Genomic DNA, 12628 nt, shown 5'->3' with positions numbered 1-12628 from the left:
TTTCCAAATGTACATTCCACTGAGTCATTGAATGCATGTGATTTCCAAATGTACATTTTGAATGTTTTCCTCCCTTCTCAGTTAAAATATCTTCTATTTTCTGTTTTAGACATCGAGCCATGGCAGCTGGGGATCCTGGGGTTCCTGGGGCCAGTGTTCTCGCTCATGTGGGGGAGGAGTACAGTTTGCCTATCGCCACTGCAATAACCCCGCGCCCAGAAACAATGGCCGTTACTGCACAGGGAAGAGGGCCATCTACCGCTCCTGCAGTGTCTTACCCTGCCCAGCCAATGGTACGCTGCTCCCAAGTGTCAGCAACCATCATGTGTTGGGTGTAATTTGTATTCTAGCAGTATTAAATAGCGGAGGCTGGAGAAATAGCCTATTAATCTTGTACTGCACAGTTCCACCAGTATGCAAATCAATAACAAATACATGAGTGATTTTTAAACTATTATTATAAACAACTGAGTGTTCAGGGAGTAGGAAGAAAATAATTGCTGTTTTCAACTCTGTGTTGAAGATAAAAATCCTTCAACACTGGTGTAGAGAGACTCTGGAAAAAAAATATATCATCTATCATCTCCTTAAATGTATTTAAATGAACAAGAATATATCTAAGTTTCAGAACAGAGAGAGTAATAATGTGACATGCTTGATTTTTAGGTAAATCTTTTCGTCATGAGCAGTGTGAGGCCAAAAATGGATATCAGTCTGATGCAAAAGGAGTCAAAACATTTGTGGAATGGGTTCCCAAATATGCAGGCATCCTGCCAGGAGATGTGTGCAAACTGACCTGCAGAGCTAAGGGCACTGGCTACTACGTAGTGTTTTCTCCAAAGGTAACTGCATGCAGACGGTCCAGAAACAGTAGGCGTCCATGGTGGAAATTATTTGGTAGAATGGAGCCTGCACATACCAAATGTAAACAGTCATTATTTGGGGGGGTGGCTAGGTTTTGGAAGGTTTCATTTTCACCTCTGTAATTTCTATATTTTCAAACTTGCTACAATAAATCAAAAGGATTTTGTAAACAGAACAAGTAAATGTTTTAAAAGCTATTTTTGAAAAAGTGTAACTCTCTGTCAAGAAGGTGAATTGCAAACTTAACTTCAAAATAGTATTCCCTAGGTACATTTGTAAAGGGGACTATAAAACAAGAAAGTTTTCTATTTTTCTGTCATCTTTTACTGAAGAATTTCTTTGGTGATTCATGAAGATAGATTCAAGATCATCATCCCTGACCTAGACTTTAAAATGTCTTGCACCTTTAAAATGAATCAATGTCCTTTTAGTTATACACATTTATAATATATGCATGTGAAATTATCCCTTGTTTTCCACAGAAGAGCATTTTCTAACTTATTGAAGTTTCATTTCTCACAAGCAACATTATGCGGCAGTTTAAAACAGTTTATCTAATTTGCAAATAGGTGCTATATTTAAAACCATCTCTGTAACTGGTCTTCAGATATTTATGACATATTATTGAAAAATAAGTTAATGTCCAAGTTATGTAACATTTAAAATGTTTTATCTTTTTATTGAAAAATAATACATTTTCATTTAAAAATATTATAGAGAGATAAAAGCAAAAATATTACCTGGAAATATAATCATTTAGAGAGCTGTTAACCTGTTGAAGAATACCCTACCTCACTTTATACACATATGCACCCTCATATACACACACTTATATGAAAGAGTTTTGTATATACACAAATACAAAATATGTATGTTTACACATATGACTATATATGTTACTTATACATACTTATATGCACAAACCACTGAGTCCATATACATAGTATTTTGTAACTAGCTTATTAAATATATGCTAATTCTTTTTTTTCAAAAATATTCAGTCTCTTCCAGTAAGTACTTTTCTCTGACCTTCCCAGACTTCTTTTTTACACAAAATTGTCTCTACTTCAGTGTCTCACAGTTCAACACAATAGGGAATGCTTTCCAACCGTTACAAGGTTGTGACTGTCCAGTGTAGATTTTCAATTTTGTTATAGTAATAACAATTATGCACAAGACAGAAATAGAGTCACAGATATAGAAAACAAACTACCAAGAGGGGAGGGAGGAAGGGATAAATCGGGATTGGGATTGACACATACACACTACTATATATAAAACAGATAACTAACAAGAATTTACAGTATAGCACAGGGAACTATATCAATATTCTGTAATGACCTATATAGGAAAAGAATCTAAAAAAGAGTGGATATAATGCATATGTATAACTGATTCACTTAACTGCACAGCAGAAACTAGCACAACATTGTAAATCAACTATAAAATTAACAAAAAACAATTGTGTAAACAAAAAGGATGTCTGCATTCGTGAGCCTGCTCGTATTCTGCTCTCCACACAAGTGACAGACAGTCCCACACTAAGTGAAAGATTGTTTTTAGCAATAAAAAGGCAAGACTATACCATGGGAACGTGTTACCCACACAGAAATGGAGACTAGGACCTCGGGTCTCCTAACACATTCGGAATTAAGCTCAAGAGATAAAGAAGAGAGAAAGGGCATAACCCCAATCTATCCCAGTTCTTCTTTCTGCCAATATGTCAAGAATTTTTCAGTTGGATACTCCTGGAAACTATGGGTTTTTTTTTTTTTTGATTGGTTGTTTAGTTTCCAAAGTACTAGCCATTCCAATCAAACTTAAAACTCCCAAATTAGAACTTGCAATTTTATCAAAGAACCCACCTACGCAGGCCCAAGTATTTCCCACTGCTAACGTGTTTCTCATTATTCAGGTGACTGATGGAACGGAATGCAGGCCATACAGCAATTCCGTCTGCGTCCGGGGAAAGTGCGTGAGGACGGGCTGTGACGGCATCATTGGCTCGAAGCTGCAGTATGACAAGTGCGGAGTGTGTGGAGGAGACAACTCCAGCTGCACAAAGGTGATTGGAACCTTCAATAAAAAAAGGTAACGTGAGAGAACGATTGCCCTTATCTGATCTGAACGAAGCTTTAGACTCTTGCAAAATTGATAAAGAAGAACTCGTGTTACATCATAAGCTATCTGTGGGAGGACATCTAGCCAGGACCTAGTTACACATTATGAATATGAGAAGTGAAGGGAAGGAGAGGACATGAAATGAGCTCTGCATGCCGACTGGAAACCCATGGCACCTCTGCGAGCAGATTAACTGCAGTAGCCGTGGGTCCAGGTTTTACAGAGTGTGAAAAAGGCAAAGAAAAAGTCTGTGACATTCCACTTTAGCCATATCTTGCAGATCTGTTATTTCTGAAACACCATTTAGGAAGAGATGGCTGGTTTCCAACGTAACTACTGTTTTGTTTTGTTTTTTTACAAATACATTCTCATTAGGCTGTAGTTTTATTGAGAAAACATTTCTCAATGCAAAATGTAAGTTATCTGCAGTAGTGTAGATGGCAAGCCTGTTTTTGAGACAGCTATCCTGGTTTATATCTACTCTGTAAAGAATAATGTCAGTTTTCTGCTTCCTCTTATGGTCCTGATTACACTCTTGCTTTACCACTTTCTGGCGTGAAATATTATACTATCAGCTAGGATGGCTGAGTCAACTAAAGAGTCTGCTGGAATGCAGGATTGTTTTTCCTCTTCACCAGACCACTCTTATGCTGAGTGGTCTTGGTCAGGTTCACCTGTATTCCTGATATATGTGCTGTGTTGTCTTTAACTGGAGAGGAATATACAAACCAAGTCAACAATAAGAATTTCTTAAAACAATCGCATGCCATGGTAATGTAAAAAACTAGAAATGACCTTTGATAAAAAAAAAGTATGGCTGGAGAATTTATTCTGTATTAAAATATGCATTACTAATCCTATTTGCTAGTGATATAATAATTATTCATCTAATTGTGTTGGGCCATCTAGGTCAAAACCCCTGCAAGTCCAATTATATCCTGCGTTTTAATATATTTCAAAGGTTCAAGGCTCCTTAGAAATGATCCAGTCTAACGTTTTGCTTTACAAATGAGGGAATTGGGACTCTGAAAGTTTAAGACTTACCCAGTTTTACTTGGCTGATAAATGCCAAAGTAGAGGCTATAGCTTAGGTCATAAAAATAGGATGCACAGGCCATTTGTAAAAAAAGAAAAAAAGAAACCAAAAAAGAAAGAAGGGTAAAAATTCAGGAGCCAAATGAGAAATAAAATTATTTTTTTAAAAAATAATACCTTACCTTATGTACTGTATGCTGTGTATCCTTCCTACATCAACTTATAAACCTCTTTTTATAATGCTAAATTTAGCATTAAGCTTTTTTATTTACAACAAATATCCGCATATTTGATGTCACCTGAAAAGAGGAAGGAAGACATTCATGATAGCAACAAGCAGGATCCCACATAACTGCTTGCAAATTGATTTGACCAAGATTATAGTATGTGGTACAAATGACCTGTTTGAGTATCCTATATAAATTATCTTGGCCTAGTGTGATCAATAAAAGAGAACATTGATCTTGGAGCTGGAATATTTGCAATCACGCTCTGGCTCAGTAATTCACTAGCTATGTGATCTTTGAAGAGTCACTCAACTTCTTTACAATTAGCATCCTTGAGAGTAGAATGGAAATAATAGTAATTATTTTGCAAATGAATGTTGCTGTGAGGACCAAATGAGATAATGCATATTAAACTACTACACTAAGTTCAAACCTCTTCACAAATATGATCCTAATTTTAATTCACTCCTCCCTCAATTTTCTTCGTGTCAGTAAAGGGCAACTCAGTCCTTCTACTGCCTAGTACCAAAACTTTGGCGTCATCTTTCACACCTCATTTTCTCTCACACCCCACATCCATCCATCTGCACATCCTCTCAGTCCTACTTCCAACATATGTCCAGAATCTGGTTTCCCCTTACCGCACAAGCAGAAGCACTGCCATCTGGTAGTCATTGTCTCTTGCCTGGACAAATCCAGCAGTCTTCCCACGGGTCTCCTGGCCCCCGGCACCTCACAGACTCTTTTTCACAAAGCAGAGAGAGCCATCACTTTATCACCTAAGTCAGATGGTGGCATTCCTGGGCTCAGCCCTCCAATGGCTACCTTCTCACTTAGAGTCAGTGTCCGAGATCTCTTCATAACCTGTGAGACACTAAAACATTTGGTCCCTGCCCTGCTCTGAGTCCCTTCTACACTGGCCACTTCCCTTGCTCTGCGCTAACATACTGGACTTCCCAACACTCCTCAAACATGGCAAGTGGCAGCATGTGCACTATTTCCTCTGCCTGGAACAATTTTTAACACTTAATAAGCAGTGCTTCCTCTAGAATTCCTTTAGATGTCTGTTAAATGTCACCACTACCCGCCCCCCAAAAAGGTGGTGGCTTCCATAAGTGAATAGGAGCATCTCTCCCCCATCCTCGTCGTTCCTCTATCTTCTTACTCTGTTTCTTCACAGCTCTTAAGCAACAGATATTGTCACATATTTTTTTGGGGGGTCTAAGCCCCACCGCACTAGAATGTCCCTTCCATGGCAGCATGCTTAGTATGTAAGAATGCATGTATTCCTTCATGGCAGGTACTGTTCTTGTACTGGGGAGATAGCCCTGAAGAAAAGAAGATTCCCCTGCCTTACCAGCCACACTTCATACTTCATAGTTATATGAAAACATCTGCATTCATTCATGGTAGCCAAGGAAGCTGGTTAATGTCTAAAGTGTAAATAATACCAAGAAGGGTGCAAAGAAAATGAATAAAGAGTACAAAGGGAAACCTATTTTACTAAAACATCAAGAAATCAGAGCATGACTATTTACAATAGCCAGGACATGGAAGCAACCTAAGTGTCCATCAACACATGAATGGATAAAGAAGATGTGACTCGTATGTACAAAAATATATTACTCAGCCATAAAAAGAAACAATAACTTGAGTTATTTGTAGTGAGGTGGATGGACCTAGAATCTGTCATACAGAGTGAAGTAAGTCAGAAAGAGAAAAACAAATACCTTATGCTAACACATATATGTGGAATATAAGAAAAAAAAAATGGTTCTGATGAACCTAGGGGCAAAACAGGAATGAAGACACAGATGCAGACGTAAAGAATGGACTTGAGGACCTGAGGAGGGGGAAGGGTAAGCTGGGACGAAGTTTAGAGAGTGGACATATACACACTACCAAATGTAAAATAGATAGCTAGTGGGAAGCAGCCGCATAGCACAGGGAGAGAAGCTCGGTGCTTTGTGACCACCTAGAGGGGTGGGATAGGGAGGGTGGGAGGGAGATGCAAGAGGGAGGAGATATGGGGATATATGAATATGTATAGCCTATTCACTTTGTTATACAGCAGAAAATAACAGAACATTGTAAAGCAATTTTACTCCAATAAAGATGTTTAAAAAAAAGAAAAGAAAAGAAATCAGGGCATGAATCCTCATACTTCCCAGTGGCTCTGGAAGCTCAGTTTGAGGCCTGCGCAGTGCTGAGAGCTCCCAGCGATTCTCGTGAACATGAGTCAGACTCTAAGAACAGGATTAAAAAAAAGGCTCTCCCGTCTAATTCCCTTACCCTATATTCTTCACTTTCTTGACACTCTGTTTGGTATCATTTAAACTCTGAACGCCACCAGAACTTATTTTAACTGTTATGAAGTACAGTTGTTGGAGGGAAGGGATTCATGCAATGGGGACGTGGTAAAAGGAGCACAAAGTGTGAGTCGAGAGGCCTCACTTAGCTCTGGAGTGAACTTGTGCACTTGTGCAAATACTTTAATACATCTCCACGTTATAGACTTTTTAGGTAAGATGGAATGTTTTCTCCTGGCTTTGTTTGAAGCCATTGTAGAAACATCTCATCTCTTAATATTAGATACTTCAAAAAAAAAAAATCCTGTGACAGAATCTAGTCCAAATGTATTAGAAAAATTAAGATAATGAATCAAATGAGGGAATTCCCTGGCAGTCCAGTGGTTAGGACTCCAGGCTTTCACTGCTGAGGGCCCCTGTTCAATCCCTGGTCGGCAAACTAAGATCCTGCAAGCTAAGTGGTGCGACCAAAAAAAAAAGAAAGCTAATGAATCAAATTGAATAGATAAGCAACATCATCAGCATTGCATCTTCTCTCTTCAACACAGTAGGAAGCTCTGACACCTGTCTGGCCATCATGGTAGGTCAGATGCCCAATAGAAAGGGGCCTTCCCTGGGGATAAGCCTCCTCTCCAATTCAGAGGAAATGTTTGAGTGGGTAACACATTTGGATTTTACATATATGAATCCGTTATCCCGTATCCTCTAAACTTTAGTAAGAATTTAGAAGTGAATAATTAAATTTCACACACATCCGTCAAACTGCACAAGTAAAGTATTTGTTTCCATTTAAATAACTAGGAAAGTAAAACATATGAGGACCTTAATGTGAAATTACTTAGGCAAAGATTTGGGCAAAAGATGACTCCTCCCCACTGGTCTAGTCCCCTGGTGCTTAATTAACCTTTCTGTCCTTGTGTTTTCTGCAACCTTATGGGTACCAGAGATATTTATGCCTTTGCCCATTTTCCTGAGCAGATGATGGGTCATTAGAGATCTATCTCATATGTCACTCACCATAAAGCATCGCTCAATTGACCATAACACTTTGCAGACCCTAAGCTTTCAGGGAAATTTGCTAAGGCATTAAGGATTCTTTTGTCCTTTGATGATTCTGGTAAGCTACGGTTACGCAGTTAAAGAATTTTATGTTCTATTTTCTGTCTTGCCCCAGGAAATCCAGAGTTTTAGTAGAAATGGAGTCAGAGCCTCTAACCTGTCTATAGCCCAACAAATAATTAAATCCGTGGTTTCCCAGCTAGTCTGCACCTTGGAACAGTGTGGGGAACTCTAAAAGTACTGCTGCCTATGACCCATCCTGAAAGATGGGGATTTAACTGTTCTGGCGTCTGGGGATTTAAATTTGTAGGCTTTGGAATTTTTAAAAGATCCTCACATGATCTTAATATGCAAACAAGCTTGAGGAACGTTCATTGAAAGACTTCTATGAGATTAATTGAGGGTAGATTTTTGCTGGTTTGTGTTTACGGGCATTTTGTGCCACAAAAAATCTAAAGTAACTTTGTAAAGATGATAAGATTTGATAAGGATGTGTGATTTTTGTGTAAATCTTTAACTAAAGGTAGTATAATTTTTAAAACCAAGGCAGGTTGCTAACATCATCCTAATTTTGAACATCATAATACAAATGTATACAATGTGGTAGTCTGACTGCAATTTTATTTTGTTCTAAGAAAATTAATTTTTGAGGGCAATTTAAAATGAAGCTTTTTAATACATTAAAACTTTATATTAAGTTAAGGTGAGACTTTTAGAGAATTTCTATTTGTTTATCCATTTGTTAAGCATTTACTTACTTTTCTTTCCTCCCCTTTCTTTTTTTCTCTCTCCCCTGTGGACATTCCTGCTTCCAGCAAGGGTTACACTGACGTTGTGAGGATCCCGGAAGGCGCGACTCACATAAAAGTCCGACAGTTCAAAGCCAAAGACCAGACTAGATTCACTGCCTACTTAGCCCTGAAGAAGAAAAACGGTGAGTACCTTATCAATGGGAAGTACATGATCTCCACTTCGGAAACCATCATTGACATCAATGGAACAGTCATGAACTATAGTGGTTGGAGCCACAGGGATGACTTCTTACATGGGATGGGCTACTCAGCCACGAAGGAAATTCTAATCGTACAGATTCTTGCAACAGACCCAACTAAAGCCTTAGATGTCCGTTACAGTTTTTTTGTTCCCAAGAAGTCCACTCCAAAAGTAAACTCTGTCACTGGCGACAGCAGCAATAAAGTGGGATCGCCTACTCCACAGCTGCAGTGGGTGACGGGCCCTTGGCTCGCCTGTTCTAGAACCTGTGACACGGGCTGGCACACCAGGACGGTGCAGTGCCAGGATGGAAACCGGAAGTTAGCAAAGGGATGTCTTCTCTCTCAGAGGCCTTCTGCATTTAAGCAATGTTTGCTAAAGAAATGTTAGCCTGTGGTTATGATCTTCTGCAGAGACAACTGGATGATTCATCACTGACACAGTCGTGGTGAACACGAGGTCAACCGAAAGCACGGAAAGTCACACTTCAGGGTCATTGTCAACAGGAGTCCGATTATGGGTAGAATCTGCTCTCAGCGACCAAATAAAGATGTGCACTGCTTCATGGGACAGTGGTGACCTTGGAATATAGAAAAACTTGGGAGTTATTGGACATCCCCTGGGCCTACAAGAATACAAAAACACTGATGAATGTAGGATCAGGGGACATTTGAAGATGGCAGAGCAGTCTCCCCCTTGTCACCTACCTCTTACAGAATGTCTACAAAGGCATCGTAATCATTTTCGTGCATATTATTTACACAGCAGCTTATTTTTACTGTTTGTAAATACATTCTTCCTTGGTATGTCACTTTATATCACTTGGTTCTATTAAAATATATATATATATATACATATATATATATATATATATTTCTATAAAAAAGTGTTTGACCAAAGTAGGTCTGCAGCTGTTTCCACTCCTTCCAGTTTCTAGAAAGAGCTGTGGATGTTTTACTGGAAATTAAGAACTTGCTGCTGTTTTAAGAAAGATTTAGTATATGTTTAGACTACAGGAGATAAAATTTTCGTCAAAAACCGTTTTGACAGCAAGAATCTTCTGAGAAATTCTGAAAAGAAAAAAGAAGCTCAATATATCTAGTCATTTAAATACATACAGGGGTCCATTTATTTAAGCCTTTGACTGCCTGTATTTTTTCAGGCAGCCAGCCAAACTAATGCATAATTAGGAGGTAGAAGAAATGTTTGTGTGTGTGTGTATGTTATCAAGTCTGAAAATTAGTTTCCTCCTGTTAGAATTTAAAAAGAAAACAAATACATGCTTCACCATATTTTCAAGTTATATTTTCACAACTGCTTTCTCTTTCTATGGTTCCCATCTGATATCTCACAATGTGTAATATACATTCAGAACACACAGCAAAGAGTTTTCTATCACCTTCAACACTGGTATACCTCTTACTAGCGAGCCTTTAAAATGCATTTTGTTTTTGCTTGTTTGTTTTGTTCAAGGGTTCTGTAGGACCTACAATGTTTTGTACTTCTTGTTGACTTGGTAGTTAGCCATATCTAGAAGTGGTTATCATTAATGTGGCTAGTGAAAAAAAATGGTTAATATTAATAATACTGTTTCCACACCATAGGCAATAATTCCTTGCATAGTCTTTTTTTCTTAATCCAAGTATACTTATACTGTACTTAAGATTTTTCCCAATTAGAAAGCATTTGGTTGTACCAGTAAGTGTTTGAGTGATGAAATGTGATGGTCTTTGCAAAGTCTGCTCTTATTTCCATAGCCTGTCTAGCTAGGTTGTGAGTTAGAATAGTTAGACATGGAAAACTTTTACAGTCATCTGCATAAAAATCTCATAGACAGTAAACTGCATCCCTCTACCCCATAGCTCAGAAAACCTAAGATATTTCATTTCATTTGGTTTTTCTTTTTCATTGTGAAATATCACAAAGCTACTTGTTTTTATAAAATTTTATAATAATCATACCAAATGTGCCTATTTGTAAAGATTTGCATATAAGGATATTAGGGAACTATTGTTTGAGTTTCCTTATGCTCATGAGAGTTTATTTTTATTATAAGATATTTTTAATATAAGAGGATTATGTAATTGATCTTGCTATATAGCACATTCATTTCAATAGACCAGGGGAATGGATGTCTCACTGTTTTAAGTATTTTCATAAGAAATCATTAAGAAATCAAAACTGTTAATCATCCTTTGGATTTTCATAGACTGACTTTGCTTTAGATGTGGTCCTTTTTTCTTAATAAATTACCAGTTAGAAAAAGGAGGCCTATACAAGACTGGTAACCTCCATTTGATAAAGGTACCAGATATCAGGGACAGGGAGCAAAGCTATTCATATCAGTCAGAAAAAAAAATTAAAAATAAAAATCGCACCGACCATTGACCATGCAGAGAGAATTAAGAGAAGGACCAACTTTACTTTTTCCAGTATTCAGAATAACTTGAATCAAGTACTTAAACTATGACAATTTTTTTTTTATCTTTTGTGGTTATATTGACAGCAACATTAAAAAATAATTGAAGAGCAAACATGATTTTGTCCTACTCTGCTTCTCCATACTGTATTCATAGATTTTTAAATATGATTTACCAATGATTCATTTTTTCCCCAAATATTAAAGTTTTACACTTCTCATGGGAGCAACCCTAGAGAGCTTAGAACAAATAAACCACTATTCCATGCTTTTAAGGAGTTTCCTTTAGGGTTTTTTGTTTGGTTTGGTTTGGTTTGGTATGGGTATCAACAGACTGACTAAGGAATGTATGTCTAAACTCCTGAGAAAATTTATAGACTGGAAACTGAAATTCAGAGAAATGGAGTGTTTGGTAGACATAGAGAATGATGAGCAAAGGGAAAATCCTCTATAATGAAGATAATTCAGTTCAGTTTCACATTGGGTTATGCCTTTTACCTTTCCATAGTTACATCTTGAATAGAGCGTAGGATTCAGGATGCTAGGGGCTACTTCCTAAAAAGAAAAAAAAAAAAAAACTTCTCTAAAAATGCTCAGGTTGGTAAGAATCTAATCTCACTCACAAAACTAAATACTCCAGGTTGTTTCATTAAATACTAAGGGAGCCCAGAAGAAAATAGCATTTATTTCTTTGGGAACAGAAAAAAGTCAAACGAAGCCCTCCCTTATTGTTTAGAGCTTTAAGGACATTGTTTTAATTTATTCAGCAAATTCAACTTCCTCTGCCTTCCTGTGGAAACAGTTTTAGCACATTAAGAATGAAGGGATTAATCACAAACAAAAAAAGTTGCAGCACTGAAAAAAAAAGTAATTTATTGTTTTTGCAACTGGTATGTGAATTTGTGTGATAAAATTATTTATTCTTATTTAACAAAAATATGTGCAAATTCTTCTATATTTAAGATGTTTTGCTGTTGTCCTACTTTTTAATTTATGCTTCATGTTTGTGTATAAAGTACACTTTGTGAGTTTACATAATATACGGCACTGGTTGCTTTTGTATTTTTTTTTTACAGAAAGCTTTCTGTGTGAAACAGGTATATATGTATATATTCCTCATGTATTCTTATTCTGATACTATCCCTTTTCTTTCTAAGTAAGTTTTAAATTTAATCTTCCATGGCTAGTAGTGTTCATCACTTGTAGTTATTTTAATAGGTCTTTTGGATTCCATTTAATACTAATTTTTCCAAGCTTCAGATAAGAAAAGCATTTATTCAAGCAACTAAGGTCTAAGTTTTAAACTAGGATACATAGGTAGCCTGGAAGCTTCCCATAGAAGCTAAGACACAATTCAAAATCAGGTCCATGAGCTTCACTGATGAACTTTGGACAAGGAGCTGTTGATACATCACAGCCTCCAAGTGATATCAATGATAATAAAACCAAATAATGTCTTTTGCTGCTCTAGAAACCCTCCTTAAAATTGGTATCATTCAGTCTCTAGTATCTTTAAGATTCTATAGATGAGAGTAAACAAAGTGGATTTAAATGATTCAAATGTTTGTAGTCATAACTGTTTCACCAAGGTTGGGATCTCC

General features: G+C 37.2%; 1 protein-coding gene across 1 annotated transcript in view; it reads left to right on the top strand.

Annotated features, from left to right (window-relative positions):
- Window positions 1-11142, top strand: part of ADAMTS5 (ADAM metallopeptidase with thrombospondin type 1 motif 5) — a 45613-nt gene extending 34471 nt beyond the window's left edge. The window contains exons 5-8 of the mRNA XM_060150799.1: window positions 110-293; window positions 667-842; window positions 2780-2955; window positions 8431-11142. Of these exons, the coding sequence (XP_060006782.1) occupies window positions 110-293; window positions 667-842; window positions 2780-2955; window positions 8431-8998 (1104 nt within the window). The 3' untranslated portion in view covers window positions 8999-11142. The remainder of the gene's footprint in view (window positions 1-109; window positions 294-666; window positions 843-2779; window positions 2956-8430) is intronic.
- Window positions 11143-12628: the final 1486 nt, after the last annotated feature.

Source organism: Lagenorhynchus albirostris, chromosome 5 (genome assembly GCF_949774975.1).
Source record: "Lagenorhynchus albirostris chromosome 5, mLagAlb1.1, whole genome shotgun sequence".
Classification (NCBI taxonomy): domain Eukaryota; kingdom Metazoa; phylum Chordata; class Mammalia; order Artiodactyla; family Delphinidae; genus Lagenorhynchus; species Lagenorhynchus albirostris.
This window is presented reverse-complemented; position numbering and strand designations above follow the sequence as displayed.